The 16653-nt window shown below is 43.0% G+C and overlaps 1 protein-coding gene across 1 annotated transcript in view; it reads left to right on the top strand.

Moving 5' to 3' along the window:
• DPP6 (dipeptidyl peptidase like 6) overlaps nucleotides 1-16653 on the top strand; it is a 768584-nt gene that overhangs the window by 649407 nt on the left and 102524 nt on the right. The window contains exons 11-12 of the mRNA XM_040984381.1: nucleotides 9368-9491; nucleotides 11079-11117. Coding sequence (XP_040840315.1) covers nucleotides 9368-9491; nucleotides 11079-11117 — 163 coding nt within the window. The remainder of the gene's footprint in view (nucleotides 1-9367; nucleotides 9492-11078; nucleotides 11118-16653) is intronic.

Raw genomic sequence — 16653 nt, 5'->3', positions numbered from 1 at the left:
AAATCTGGTCAAATGAGACTGTAAGGTCGACTATGTTAGTCAATAGACATTGGAAAAATGTCCTCATCCTCTGATCAGTGAGATCTAAAGCACTTCAGAACTATTGAAACCAGCTGGCAAGAACCCTCAGCACACATGCCACATTGTGACCCTGGGTTGACATCGGGTGGCCTTTCCTCATCCCCGGGTGCTGGGGCAGTTGGGAGAATGGACATGGCTCATCCCCTTGTCTCCTCCCTTCCCCCAGAAACAGGAAGAGGAAGTAGAAAACTTAGAAACAATAATCACACCCACTTTTCCCTAATCCCTGATCCATCCCACCCCGATCAACTATAAAAGCATCATTACAAAAAAACCTGATAAAAATGATAAATTTTTAAAAAGGAATCTGTGTAAAACCTTTGTCTGCTCCACGTTGGGGTTGGTTAGCAAAAAGCTCATTGTGTCAAGGCCCTGGGCTGCTCCAAATAGATCCAGCCACCCTCCCTTAAATTAAAAAGACCAACTCAGTGTGATAACCTCGTGGCAAAATCCTCTCCTAACCCTCACAAAATCCTAAACTGTTTTTTCCACAACCTGATGCTTTTAAAATATATATATATTTTATCTACTTTTAAGTTTGTTCTTTATATCAAAGTTCTACATATGAATGATTTATAATAAAATAATAGGGGCAGGTATTGTGCTGCCTCTTGCAACACCCACAAACAGGTGGATGAGTTGAGTCCTATCTCCAGTCCAGTCCACCTTCTGCTAACCAACTTGGAGACAACGATGAGGGTCCAAGTAGTAGGTCCTGTGCCACTCATTTGGGAGACCCCGATGGTGCCCCTGGCTTCAACCCAACCTGTCACACCATTTGGAAAATGAACCAACACATAAAAGATCTCTCTCTCCATTCCTTTCTCCCTTCTCATACTCCTTCTCTCACTCTCTCCTTTCTCATCCTTTCCCGGCTCCTTCTCTGTCACTATGCCTTCCAAATAAATAAAATCTAAAAAAAAATAAAATATTATGAAATGGTTTCTAGTGGAAAAGAACTGTCCCTTTCTGCCCTTCTAACCCATCCCACCCCCTAGCATAAAGATGACTGTTACCTCTGCCTGCAGTTCCTCCTGATAAAGTATTAAATAGTAAAAGTATTAGTTTGCTAATTAGCTTGCTGTTTTATTAACTTGTCTCTTATGACCCATGGTAATCCAGGACACTTAACTCTTCATTCACTCCTTTTCCCTATGTATAAGTATGTGCATTTTTCTCTACTGATAATCTTTGTAAGATAAAGTAATATCCTCACCATGTTTTCACACTCCATTAATTAGACAGGAGTCCTAACTCTCCAACTTACAGAATGAATATATTGGTAATCTTGTACCCTTTCTTACATATCTTTTCCCTGCCCCTAACACGAAGTACCCTTTATGGACTTTGTGTTGACTTTGATACTACTGAAGTTGGTGGCATCTCTAATTTGTCCTGTAATCTCAGGGGACGCTAAAAGAGTAGTGTTATAAGCAACATTTAGTGGATCGTAGCTAAGTAAATTATCCTGCATGGTAAACCTAAGTAGTGCCTTGTGGTCATATTTCTTTTATGCTCCTTTTTGTTTGTTTGTTTGTTTCTTTGCTCAAAACACTTAGTCGTATCACGTTCCCTGTTTTTATGACTTTTATCAGTTGTTACATTTTTCTTTTCTCCTGATGGTCTCTCCCAGGACCGTCCACAGCCTTGCTGTAGTCTGATGCCACCCTGGGGCTTGTGTACAGGCTGTGCCAGGCTCAAGTGACTGTGTCCTGGATGTCATGCTGTTTTCCTTGTTCATGCACTCCCTTGATGTACATCTCCCTGCTTCGTGTACTCCCATTTGCCTGGAGCACGTTCTCCAGATGAAATCTGAAAAAAAGGAGACTGAGAAATGAAATTTATGATTTCTCAAATGCTACAAATGTTTGGATTTTCCCCCCACACTCAACTTAAGAATTTCAACTGAATGTAAAATTGTACTTTAAAAATTATTATTCCTCAAAGTTAGGAAGTGTAGCTCCATGGCTTCTAGCATTCAGTATTGCTGCTGATAAACCTGAAGTTAGTCCAAGAGTTCTGTTGGCTGTTTAATTTCCTTTCCTTTTCCTTCTTAGATTTTTGAAATAATGCAAGCCTGTGTGTTTTCTTCCCTTTTGTCTCCTACTCATCAACAGATATTCAATGCTTGGTTCAACCCAGTTTCTCAACTTTATATGACCTTTCCCTACTCGTTGAGCCTCCCATATCCTCCCTGGGGTTAATAATGCTACAGATTTCTTAGGCTTCTGTTCCCTGGACCCAGATTCACTCCTAAGTACTCATCAGTCTGCCTCTTCACATCCTTCTGTTCTCTTTATTATTGTGTACATATATACCTATTTGATTACTGTATTAGCATTGCAGTTAGATTTCTAGATGGAAAATAAACAAATGTGATATAGCCACCAACTTAAATTATAAACCTCAATGTAGCTTAATAACCTTCTTATTTAAAAACTTATCTGTGTAACACAAAGAATAATAATCACTTATAACTGCATGACCCATAAAATCCTCTGAAGGCTTTTGATTAATTCTACTCTGAGTTTTTTTTTTCTAGAAATGTATTCTTGGTCTTTATTAGCAATTATATTTCCCCTGCCCCAGTAGTATTTCTTGCAGGAGGCTTCCTTCAGTTGGCTCAATTCTCACAAAGCCTTTCTGTTCTTATGCAAACTTTTGAACTTGAAGCTGCAAATGCCCCAAATACTGATCCAACTTCATATCCAGCATGAAGTTATGAGGCGTTTGGCACAATGGTGAGGACACCACCTGGAGCACTCACATCCCCTACTAGAGGACCCGAGTTTAAATATTGACTCCCCTTCCAAACCAATGTCCTGCTGTTGTGCACTGTGGGAGTCAGCGAATGATGGCACAAATGCATGGGTCCTTGCCACCGTGTGGGAGACACGGGAAAAGTTCTGGGTCCTTGATTCAGCTTGACGCAGGCCCAGGCTTTGCAGGAATTGGGCGAGTGAACCAGTAGATCAGCCTCTTGTGAACGCTCTCTCACGCTCTCTCACGCTCTCTCTCAATCTCTCTCTTCCTTCTTTTCCTCTCCCTGTCCCTTCCTCTCACCCTCTCCAGCCCCCTTTCCTTCTTTCAAATACATTTTTCTTTAAAAGACCTGTAACTCTGAGCTATGTTATTGCTAACTTTTTCTATCAATTGTCTATTATTTTTTTCTTTTTGAAGGCCATTTGATCATTCTGTCCATTTCATCTTACCTGTAGATTTGAGAATTAGTTTGTCAGAAACTCCCCCTGAAAGTATCTCATTCATTACCAGAATTAAATTCATTCCTTTAACAAGTATTTACCCTAAAGGAAGCACCATGCAAACTCCTGAAAACAGATAAATGATTAAGGGGGGTATGATCTGTATCTCAAATATGATCAATTCTTGATTGTGAAAAGATTATCATTGCTTATTCTACTGACAAAGACATTGTATGTTCCCATTCCTTTTTCTTAAGTCTGTGCGCATACATATATGATTGGGTTTCATGGGCAATGAGTATCTGTACATTTCCTATGTAATGTAGTGCGGCATTTCAACACAAGCATGCAGTATGAAAAGAGAGAATTAGGGGATGCGCAGTTATTCCCATTCTTTATCTTCTCCTCATTTTCAGAGTCTATAAGCTCCTCTCTTCCAGTTCCTAAAACTAGCCTTCTGTTTCATCATTGCTTTTGTGCACTGCCTTTTACTTTCTTCACATTTACTGCATGTTTACAATTCTCCAAAATATTCACCTAGCATTCCCTTTTATGCTATTTATGTCATCTAATTTGAATTTATAATCAGTTGACAGTAGTTTGAAAGTAGCTAAAAAATGATCTCTTTCTTGAACTTTTAAGTTTGAATTGTCTTTCAAATCACCGCAGGGTATATTTAAGCAGACAGTATGTTTTAAACAAGAAGATGCGTATTTGTTTAAAAACATTGAAATACTACTCAACAGTAGACTGTTTCATAGGAGAAAATTTGTATCATCCTACATTCTGACTTGTAGAATCGCTTTCCTTATTATTGAATTATTGTGAGATTTCTTTTTCCTTAATACTCAAAACATATAAACTAAAAGTATATAAGTGTTTTTATTAAGCTCCTAGAACAAAGCTTTCTAAGCCTGTGCATTCTCTCCCTTTTCCCATTCTCTGTCATTAGCCACATGCCTTTGCCTCACTGTGGTTCCCCATGGAAAACACTCCTGTTGGGGAGTCAAGAAGAACCTCCTGTTGCCATGGCTCCTTGGTGTGACCTGCATCTGTCCTTGGGGGAGAAAGCCCCCAGTCTTCCTTGATTTCTCTGAATCAGACATCTCTGATTTTCTAGTTTGGTTCCCTGGAATCCCCATCATACACATTTTGCATCTCATGTTGTATTGTTCATGTGGGATCACGTGGTAGGTTTAGACCTGTGTTCTTTTTCATTCCTTGTATTATTCCTTCTCTTTATTCTGACCTGTTTGACCCTCAGCTTTTCATGCTGATATTTGGCCACAGAGGCAGGTTAACAGTTCCCTTTCTTCCTTCCGCTGACCTTTTGGGTGCTGTTGAGGCATCTTCTGGTATGAAGCTGAAGGACAGGTGAGTGTTAAATGCCCCGTGTGAGTCCCAGCTCTGCTCCCGGTTCCAGCTTCCTGCTAAGGCTCACAGGGGAGACAGCAGGTGGTGGCTCAAGTACTCAATCCCTACGACCCATGTAGGAGATTCAGACTCTTGCCTTTTTCTCTGACTCCTAACCCCCAGTAAATATTCTTGTCTCTCGAACTAAAAAAATCTGAAAGACACACTCTCATGTATTTCCGACGGATATGTTTTGAAAGCACTGGATTGATAGTTTTCTTCTGTCTTCTTTGGAATGTTGCCTTGACTTTCTAAGTCAGTAGGTATGGCTAGGAAAGGGGCACCTTCCCTAGAACTCCTGTAGTAAAGATTTGGCTGGGACAGCCTGGTTTTCTGAAAAGAGGCTAAGGCCCTGGGAAAAGGATAGGCATTTTCTACACTGTTCCTCACACCTGGTGTCAGCCTGGATCTCATAGGAGGGAAAGTTGGTTGAGCCACTGTTAGGTTCCATCATCTACATCCATGTTGTAATTAGAGCTTTTCAACATAGGCTTTTGGTAGTGTGTTACTCCTTTTGTATCTCTACAGGCATGAGAACAAATTGGGGAATGGTGGCCTTAGATATCTGGGCAGACCCTGCTAATACTGGGAGTCTCTCTCTATGTGCCAATAAAGACGCCCTTGATGTGGCATGCAATCATGCCATTTGCATCCACTGAGCAGACACTCCTCTTTGGTCCCTGCCTCACAAGCAGGGTCTAGACTATTTCTTGGGTTTAGAAAGAATCAGAGACGGCAAACATCTGGCTCACAGGTCATAGAAAGCCTGCAGAATCATTAGGTCTGGCCCTACCAAAGCCACCACCGCAGGTGGAACTCAAAATTCAGAAAGACTCCAGTAGGCCAGTGCTTGTTCATAATTTACATGGCCTGCAAATGATATTATAAATATACAAATGGCCCTTGACAGAAGTTTCCATGCTCCTAACTTAGATGAACAACTTTGAAATCAAGAAAAATGATAAACACATCAGGAAGTAGGAGATTTGCCTATTTCTGCTGGGAGACAGTTTTTCAAGAGATAGCACTTTCATTTTTCCATCCTGAGATACCAACATGACTGCAAAAGCTTCCACGGCAGACCCTCACCCCAGCCACGGGGTCAGCTGTTGGTGAGGCGCTGTGCTTTCTCACACGTGTGCCACTAGCCTTCCTTTTCGATAGCCCCATTAGTGGTGATGCTTCAGCTTCGGAAGCTGCTTTCTCTTTTAAAGATGACCTCAATGTGTCTGATACTCAGTGGAATCCTGGATGAATGTCATGGAGTTAGGAAGTGCTTATCTCAGATCTGAGCTATAGCTGTGCCTCGAGTGAGGTCTGCGCACACTCTGAGAGCAAGTCAGGTGAAGGTTTGAGAAGAGCTTTCATAGGTGGTTCTCCAATCAAAAGGCATGAGTGGGGCTGGGACTGTGATACAGTAAGTTAAACTGCCACATGTGATCTCAGCATCCCATGTCCGCTTCTTGCTAATGCACATGGGGAGGCAGCAAATGATGGCCCACGTGTTGGGTGTCTGCCCCTCCTGTGGGACCATGATGCAGTTCCTGAGTCCTGGCTGCAGCCTGGTGCACACCAGACTGATACAGCCATTTGACTGTGCCTTTCAATAAATAAATGTTCAAAGAAAAGAAACAAGATATAGGCAGTTGGCTAAATCATGACGCTCATCTGTATAGACCAGGGAACCTTGCACATGTGACTCTGACATAAGGTAACCTCCTCATAAAATACAAGATCAATAGCCCTTTCAGTGCTGTTGTTACTACATCACATGGATTTTGATATTTTACTTTTGTTTCCATTTCTTCAAAACGGCTTCTTTCTCTTATTAATTTTTTCACTGACTCATGGGTCATATAGTAGCATCATTTTCTTCAAAAATGTTCTTGATTTCCATTTCCTCAGGGATACATTGGTCATTCGGTAGCATGATATTTAACTCCATGGTGTTGTAAATTTTTTGTTTTCTTTCTGTTGTTGATTTTGTTCTATGGCTTTTTATTTAAGGGGATGGATAGTAACTCTGTAATGGAGACTGTCACATCCAGATGTGAAGATACAATACAGTATGTATCTCTACTTCCAAATCAAAGAGGGACTCCCACTGAGACAGTTAAATATTTATCTTGGCGATAGGATGCTGGACTCTCTGCCATTGACCTTCAGTGTCAGGGTACACATACATAGCCGAAAGATGAGCTTATGATTGCTTATGAAGGACTATACTATTGTAATGATTTGGGGAGGGGATAAGGTAACTCCTAGAGCCTATGGAACTGTATCATAAAATAATTTTTAAAAAATTTAAGTGTTAAAAAGAAGTCTCATTAAACAATCTTTATAGAGTTCCTGAGTGATTTTTATTGTTTCAAATTTTGAATGACTATTTTTCAGTATTGTTTATTCCTGCAGTTCCATGTAAAATTAGAATAGAAACAAAGTTTTCCGCAGCCCTCCAGTAAGCCTCACTTTACCTCCGGCCACAGAAGGAGGCAGTTAGCTGTCTTTGTGAGGACAATTGCTTCTTCCTCTCTATGAAATACCTCACAGTGTAAAGTAGAAAAATAAAAACAGAAGAGAACCTTTCCAATTGTGGTGAGTGGACTCAGTACACCAAGGGAAGAAACTTCTAAGAAGTGACAAACATCTCCTCAGCCATGTTCTTGCCTCGCTCTAACTCTGTGAAGCAGGTTGCTACCGCACTTCCAGAATGTGTGGCCAACGGCTGTAAACAGAAGCAGCTCATCTTGCAGGTCCTGTTGGAGTGGCACAGTCCAGCCCCAGCACCATGATGCCCAGCAGCCCCTGGCTGCATGGTGTTCCTACAGTGACTCACTGAGGAGCTGATTCCCAAAGGGAAGGCTTGCTCGCAGCTACCAGTGCCCACTGATAACATGGAACCAGAGAGTGCGGATGCTAAGAACAGCGCACGGCCATATTGGACATCCATGAAGGTCATCTGTTTCTGCAAACACCATGAAAACTAGAAAGAGGCAAAGGGTGGATGAAGGTTTCCAACAAATGGAAACACAAATGGGGTTCTTTCTCACCAGGAAGAAGGCCATGGAGACAAACTCTGGGAGTTCCTCCATTTTCTTCCTTGAATTCCTGTATTTGGGATGTGCTTGCTGATGGACTAAGTACAGATGGTCCTGGGGCTTCCCGACAACCACCACCCCATGCTCACAGCCACAACCTTTCACATTGCCATTCTCTAATAATAAGATTTTTTTTCTCTACCACTGTCTAGGAGATCACCATGTTCCATCACTACCCATGCTCCTCTCAAAGCAGGGCCTTTGGTGAATGTGTTTGAAGGGCTGCAGGACAGAGGGAAGGTATGGGTCAAGATCACATAGCCCCAGGGCTAGCAGGACAGGGAACAGATGGCGAGCGAGCAGACACAGCCCTGTGCTGGCAGTCACGGAGATGGTAGAGGCTGAACACCACGCAAGTGGTGGATATATTGTGTGTGTACTCTCCCACTTGTGCCTTCAGAGGATTCCCCAGCACTGAGTATGACGGCAACTTCCAGGCCACTGCTGGTCAAGGCCACAGCTGATGTGGAGACTCTGTCCTTGACTGTGGGCTCTAGATTTAGATTATTTAAATCCTTTATTGAGGTGGATTTATGGAAGGGGGGCATTTGTCCATCTAATCTCCTGGCTAACTGAGGCTTCATTCAAAGAACCTGGTCATTTAATTCTCTCTGTGAAGATGAATTACCAAATGTGCCATGCCCCCCTTCCAGGTTCTCAGCATTGGGTGGTGAATGTGCACTATGATAAAGGATCTTGTAAGACCACAAAGTAATCATTCTGAACAGTAGATCTCATTACAGATATAGATAGGGTGGGTGATTGAAGGCATGTTCGCTGGCTTCTAGAACATTCTGGGAATTCACCTGAGAACATTCATTTGGGGCACTCATTTTCTTGACATTTTCTTCTTCCTCTTGGCTGTAAAACTGTTGAGCTTTTCCAGTGCCATTTTTGGAAGGCTCTGGATTGTCTCATTAATCACCAGAAACCAAAGAGTTTTCGTGCTAAGCACCTCACAGAGAGCTCTGTGATGTTTTCAGGTTTCGGCAAAATGAGGCACATGCTATGTAAGCTATCAAACCAAGTTTGCCTGAAACCCAGAACCCTGCACGGATTTCCCTTCTTAGCTAGAGTGTTGCTGGGAGTTTTTAAAGAAGAGCAGAAGAGAGGGCCGCCCCTTGTGATGCTGTTCCTCCGTGTTCTCTGACAGATCATGCCCCTTCCTGGGTCTTTCCCAGTCTTGCTTCCTCTTCTCCCACTTCCCCGCTCCTTCCTGGTAGTGTGGAGTGGAGTGTAGGTCTGGAACTGTGATGTGACAATCGTGGCAGCATCACAGCAGCTCCGGGAGAGTGTGACTGCCCCGCGGTGTAGCCCCCAAGCACCTCACTCACCCTCCAGGTTGGGCAGGACTGCAGGCCAGGGGCCAAGTGCAAGTGCATGGAACTCTGAATTTCTCGTAGCTCAAAGACTCCCTCAAAGCTGTGCATTTTTACAGGAAAAAGGCCATTTAAGACCCTCCTGGGGTGTCACCCCACCTCCTGCCACAGGACTGGAAAGAAACCATCTCCTGATTTCCATGGATCGGGCAGATTCCTACAAGCCTAAATCTGTGCATTGATGTGTTTTCAGGGAGTATTACATCACCATGGTGAAGTGGGCCACCAGTACCAAAGTCGCTGTGACCTGGCTGAACCGGGCACAGAACGTGTCCATCCTGACGCTCTGCGATGCCACCACAGGGGTCTGCACAAAGGTACCGTGTGTGTGTGTGTGTGTGTGTGTGTGTGTGTGTGTGTGTGTGTGTGTGTGTGTAGGGGATAAGCGTCAGTGGCCTCGACATCTGAGGTTATTTGGGCTTGAGAAATATGGACAAAATGCTGTGCCTCTGGCTGGTCCAGCTCACTGCATTCGGAGCCACCTTGTGGATACATGAAGTACTGCTGGAAAAGCCCAGGCTCAAGCTGTTGCTAGAGCTGTTGGGATTTCTAGTTTAGCTCATGGTCCTTCCCTTCTCCTCATTGCCTAACTGTGGCTCTTAGAGAGGCAGGGATCAGGGACTGGCTGTGGGCTGCAGAGCCTGGGGAAGCCAGCACTCACCTGCTGGGTTGCATTTCTACTGTCTGTGCTCCTTGGGACTCAGAACCAGGAAGTCCTGAATGCAGCAGGTCTCCCAGGGAAGTCAGCAACAAGACAGTGAACACACACACACACACACACACACACACACAGGGCACAAGGAAGGAAAGGCCTGGTGTGGCTAAATCACAGCCCAGGATGCAGGTCCCCTCACATGCATTTTCAAACATCTTGATTAATGCATTAGGCAGCTCTTTCAGAAACTCCTGGGATTTTAATTTTTGTTCTGGAGGGGTTGTTTGTTTTAGTGTTGTTGTTTGTTTTGTTTTTTACCTAAATTATCCTTCTGACACTGTGAGTGAGCAAGTCTTGCTGAACAGATCTATTGTGGGTCGCAAAGCCCCCTCCACCACCCTACCACCACAACCCTATCACCACTACCCCACCACCACCACCGCCCAGGAGCTCAGCTTTTCGTATCCTGGCCAGGTGTGGTTTCAAGATGAGGCACAAGGACTTGTTTCTATGGTCAGTGCAGATTCCAGATTGTTCTGACGGTTCCGGGGGGGGTGAAGCAGGAAAGAGTGGACATTCAGTGTAGCAGCTGAGGTTGCTTTGCACACATGTCTTCCCTGTGGGCCTGGGCAGCAGCAGAAACCATCCCAGGGGCTCACACAGTCAATAGCAGCCCCCAGAGCCAGGACAGCCCGAGCCCCAGGAGCCTGGTGCCCTGGGTGTCACCTCGTGTGCCCAACAGCTGTGTCAGGATTTTCCCTTTGTTGTGTGTGTGCCCCTGTCCACACAGTTTTGAGCGCATTTGCTCAGTATGTTGATGCCTTGTAAAGGACTTCGCTCTACTAGATTCTTCCTCACCCAGCCCATATGGATTTTCTGACTCCATGTCCAGCGCAGGCACATGAATCCTAAAACAATGTAATAATTCAAGTTGTTTCAACGGGCATGTGCCTGCCAGTGGTGCCCACCCAGTGGGAGTCAGGCCCTCCTCTTCTGTAGATTGTTCCCTGCTGTGGATTTGAACTCATCATTGGGGGTAGTAGCAGTGTCCTGGCTCAAGGGCACGTGCGGCTGACTCTGAGCCAAAACCCAAGACAAAGAGGAGAGCCAAAATGACCTCACACTGGATGAGCCACAGCGGCTCCTCTGGACTTGGGCAGGCACCATGTAGGTAAAGTGAAATTGTTTTGTGCATGGTTGGTCACAGACATAATACATCCCATTTTCTAACGCTCGTATTTCATTTCAGAAACACGAGGATGAAAGTGAAGCTTGGCTCCACAGACAGGTAAGAGTTCTGGGCATGGGCCCCTCCACTGCATCATCACTGGGTTCGCTGGGTGTCAGAGTTTTTGTGGTGGCAGAACCATGTTTAAAATTAAATCACGCGGGACTCTTGTGATCCTCGCAAACAGGCTCGGGGTGTTCCCATGGCCCCAGAGACACCACCAGAGGAGCTGGAACTTCCGTGGAAAAATAGCTTTAAAACAGAATTATTTATGTGAAAGAAAGAGTTACACACAGAGACTGATTGATTCCATCTGCTGGTTTGGTGCCCAAACATCCACAACAGCTGCAGCTGAGCCAGGCCAAAGCCAGGAGCTTCATCCAGGTCGCCCACAGGAATGCAGGAGCCCAAGCACTCGGGCCCATCTCCCACTGCTCTCACAGGGTACTGGGTAAGAAGTGGAGCAGCTGGGATTCAAACCAGTGCCCATAGGGGTGCCAGGGTTGCATTTGAACACGCCATACCATTGTGCAGGCACCAGAAACACTATTCTTTTGAATCTCAAGAAAGGTCATGTGATATGCATATTATGAAAAACGTGCATAGATTTTCATCTGTTTGCACAAAAAGAACTTTTTGCTCCATGTCCATGAAGTCCCCACATAAAACCTTTGATGTCAGATGACATCATTTTGGTGAATTCAGAGCAATGAGTTTATAAAAGTTATCTGCCTACAGTCAAACCCGACATCTGGTAGATATTCTTGTGGATGTGAAATGGACTCGCTGCAGGCCAATGAGATCCTTCTTCAGGATGTGACTTTAAAACTGTCTCCCCCAATTTTTTTCCCTAATGCTGCTAAAAATCAATCAATCAAACAATAAAGTTCCTTGGGATAGATTTTAGGAGCTCGAGGTGAAAAGAAATTGCAAGAAGGCTAGAATAAGTCACCCCGTGACAAAATTTTTGCAAAGTTAAACTTGGACAAAATGGAAAAATCTCAGCACTTCTTTTTTCACGTCTTCATGTCTGCTTCTATACTCTGACGTTATGAAGCATGGACAGGAATGTTCTGGAAGCTCAGAATTCTTGGTATCCTACTTAACGGGGTGAAAAGTGGCTAAGAAATCTATGAGCACAATCAAATTGGATTTGAATCTCGAGAATTATGGTTCAGGTACACGTCTTGACTGGAACTGTGAAATTTACCTTGAGAAATAAGTCAAGCTGGACAGCTGTTGCCACAGGCTCTCCAAGAACATCCTAGCTCTCTAACCACTAGCCTTATTTTTTTAATCCATGGAGTTAACTGTTTTCTAATTGTCTCAAGAGTGCTAGTCTTGAAGATAATTTCTTTAAACTGTATCATTTCTGTGCCCCATGCCAATTATGTCCAAAAGAGGAATGTCCCCATCAGAATGGTATGTCCAACCCAAGAACATATTATGAATGAAAGGATGCGGGAACCCTGGAAATGTAAGAATATTAGACTTGAAAGTTCTTGAGTGTCACCGAACTAAAGGTGCAGCATAAGTATCAAGTGATATTGTGATGTTCACCTTACATCAGACAAAGTTAGAGACAGGAAGGAAAGGATCATTTAAGCATCTATTACCTAAATAGTCAAGTTGTGCCAGTAGTTATGAATCATAGCAGTCACCATGTCGATTTCAAAAATGAATCACAAGAAAGACTATACGTGATGAATGCACAGCTAATGTCATATTCAAGAGTGAAAAGCTTTTTCCTGCAAGATCAGGAGACGAAAAAAAGAAAAAAAGAGAGAGAGAGAGAGAGAGAGGCCCACGGTCAGAAAGTGCTAGAAGACCTAGCAGAGAAATTAGGAAGAAAAAGTTACCCAAATTGAGAAGTAGTAAAATTGTTTATGGCTAACATGGTCTTATAAAGAAAAAACCTCAAAGAAAAAAAAAACTGTTAAAACTAGCCAATAACAAATAGGAACTGATAAACCCAACAAAACTATAGGATGCAAGATTAACTAATAAAAATCAGACATGTATCTGTAGACTAATGAGAACCCATTCAAAAAAGAAATGAAACAATTAAAAACACAACAAGAAGTTGTTTAAGGAAGGTGGAGGCCAGGAAACGGAAAGCTGTGCAGCGTGAGCATGGATGGGAACAATTAGTAGTGTGAAAATGTGCTATCTGAAGCTGTGTGCGTGTTTAATACAGACTCAGCTGACATTCCAGTGACATTTCTCATAGACACAGAAAAACAATGGAACCAGGAAAAATATTGAATAATCCAAGAAATCCTGAGCAAAATGACAAAGCAAGAGGTGCCACACTACCTGACTTGAAAATATATCATAAAGCTTTAGCAACCAGAAGGGCTTGGTCCTAAATTGAAAAAAAAAAAATCAAAATAGGCCAGTGGGACAGACTAGAATGCCCGGAAACAAATCTACATGTTTATGTTCCAAGAATGTTAAAGTTGTGAACAACACACATTGGAAAAAAGACTGCCTTTCCAATAAATTGTATTGAATAGTAGTATATTGTTGTTTAGCATTGTATATTAGTGTAACTGGATATCCGTATGCAAAAGAAAAAAAAAATCCCTCAATCTACGTACAAAGATAAGCTCAGATTAAAGGCTTTAAATATAAGACTGTAATGCTACTTGAAACTATGAGAAAAAAAAATCCACAAAAAATTTTTCATGAAATTAGCATGAGCAGCATTTCTTAAAATAGAAACTCCAGAAGCAGGGAAAGAACAGTGTGATTGCATCAAACAGATTCAGCTCAGCCAAGAAGTCAGTCGACAAAGAGGTAACTATTGCGTGGGAGGAAGCTTTACAAACCAGAGGTTTCATAAAGGGTTTAAATGTGAAATTCATAAGGAACTCGACTCAATAATAAGAAACCGAGTAAGAAGATTAAAAATGAGCAAAGAACCTGGAGAGATGTTACCTGTATATTTTAAAAAAAAAGTGTTGCACATCAATAATCATCAAAGAAGTGCAAGACCACGCGGAGACATCACACCACACCTGCGAACATGAGTGTTGTAAAGATGAAGGATGCACAGTGGAGAGGGCACACTGTTTGCACACTGTTGGGATAATAGATTAGTGCACTCATTATGGAAAGCAGCATGGAAGTCCCCAAACAAAACCATACTATGTCCTAACAATGCCATTTCTGGTTATAACACCAAAGAATATACAATCAGTATGTTGAAGAAATAGTGGCTTTCATATCTTCATTGCAACATGATTCACAGCAGCCAAGATATGGAAGCATCCAAGTGTCCATCCATGCATGCAAGATTTAAGAAAATGTGTTCTAAACACATAATGAGATGCTCTGCAGCCTTAAAGGGATGTTGCTCTTTGCAACAACGTGGATGAACCTGAAGAGATTATAATAAATTGAATCAGGCAGGCACAAGAAAACATACTGCTTCACAGGTCAAATCTAAGGTTGCGTGCCGATTGTCAGAGAGTAGGAGTTGGGAAAGTATTGTTCATAGGATGTAAAATTTCAGTCTCACAGAAGGAATAATTTCAAGAGAGTTTTGCAGTGTGGTGATTTTAGTTCATAACAGTTCGTTTGGGGCCAGTGTTGCATGTCAATCTGCTACCTGCGTTGCTGCCATCCCACATGAGTACCACTTCCTATCCCTGCCAATGCATCTAAGAAAGCGATGGAGGAGAGCTGAAGTGACTGGGGCCCTGCCACCCACCTGAGAGGCCTGACTGAGTTCTAGGATCTTGACTTTGGCCCGGCCCAGCATTAGCCTTTGCAGGTGTTTGGGGAGTAAACCAGTGGATGAACAACTCTCTGTTCTTTCCACTATCTCGTTCTCTTTCTCTCCCTCACCTTTTCTCTCCTTCTGTAACTCTATCTTTCAATTACATAATTATATGTAATGTTATATTTTATATATGTTATAACAGATATTGTATATTATGTTATAATCTTGAAAATTGCTGAGAGTATAGTTTCTTACCATAAAGAAAATAACTCTGTGAAGTCATGCATATGCTAATGAACTCAGTTTACCCATCCCACAATCTGTCTGTATTTCACACAATGTGCTGTGCACCTTAACTATATACAACTTCCATCTACCACTTACAAACTTTCCACTGTAGAAGTAAATGGTCTCTGAGCCTATATTGTAGCATAAGTCAGAATTCCATTTCTTTTATGGCTCAGTAATACTTTTAAATTTCTCTCTCACAGCTCCTCTGTGGACAGATACCAGGGTGATTACAAATAGTGCCACTAGCAACATGATGTGGACTGAAAGGAGCCAGATACAAAGATGAGCTTTTGTGCAAATCCATGGTGTGACGTGTCCAGCATAACCAAGTTCAGGGAAGCAGAAAGCCTACTGGTGGCTGCCAAGGGCTGAGGGGAGGGGGGCGTGGAGAGTCTCAGCTTTGTGGACGTAAGGTTTGACTTGGGGATGATGGAAATGGAGACTAGACAGAGGTGACAGTTGCCCAGCATTGTGAAGCCACTCAATGCTTCTGAATTGTTCACTCTTAGTAAAATGTTTTGTTTCGTGAATCCTGCCTCAATACATTTTTGAAACTCCATCAGTGAAAGCACCAGCTCTCTGAGATGTTACAGGTTAGCCCGGGAGGCGAGATGTGGACACGAATTCCCAAGTGCAGGAAGTGAGAGTAATCCTGAACTCCTGTCAGAAACTGTGTGTCACTGCTTGGATGGGGTTGGAAGCTGAGTCACAGGTGCAGGCCCTGAGGATTCGAACCCTGTGTTGCATGAAGACTTTGGGCTTAACTAGGAGGAGATAAAGGATGTCCTTACTTGAGCTGTTGAGCAGGAACGAATTATCCAGGGCAGGCAAGATGTTGGAAAAGAAAGGTGAGGCATTCAGTCCTTTTCTCCCCTCAGTGCCACTCTTACGGGAGCCCAGCTTCGTGCTGGCTGAAGCCAAGCCTTTGGGTAGATGGCCGTGCTGTGTGGTTCTGGATATGAGGTCCAGAACTTCTCATTTGGATTAGAGTCTCCAGTGGGTCCTCCGTGACTCACTGTCATCAATGAAAGAGGAGGAATTCTTCAGAGTGACTCGAGCAGAGTTGCTGAAACTGGATGGCATGTGTGAGAGACTAGAAATGTTGTCCCCCAAATAAGATGAGAGACAGTATCAGAAAAAAAATTAAAAACAAAAACAGGACCAATAGTTAAAAACCATCATGCTTTGTCACTAAATGCATGCGCTACTCGAGCAACCAAGCATCCGCCTCAAAGGCTGGTGCTGTCACCTGCATGGGCTGGGGTGTTTCCAGGGAATGGTACCACCAGGATGGTTGACATCGTCTCATTATAAACACAGAGCTTCTTGCGAACACTAATTAGCTATTACATTTATTCAGAGTGTTTTTCTGTGCCAAATGTGCAAATATTCCTCCCTGCCCCCCAAAAAGCAGGGAATATTGTTCTATTCTGTTGATGACAAAGAGAACATTTAAAAAGCCAAATTAACCATTGGGCTCTTCATTTCCTCCTTTAAACACCATGCTGCCAACTCTAAATACAAAAAATAAATATTTACAGATTAAAGGTCTCATTTTATTGCAAATATTCATGAAGA

Source organism: Ochotona curzoniae, unplaced genomic scaffold, assembly GCF_017591425.1.
Source record: "Ochotona curzoniae isolate NIBS_2020 unplaced genomic scaffold, NIBS_Ocur_1.0 contig_4105, whole genome shotgun sequence".
NCBI lineage: Eukaryota > Metazoa > Chordata > Mammalia > Lagomorpha > Ochotonidae > Ochotona > Ochotona curzoniae.
The sequence above is the reverse complement of the archived record's forward strand: the minus strand, read 5'-3'. Positions and strand labels throughout refer to the sequence as shown.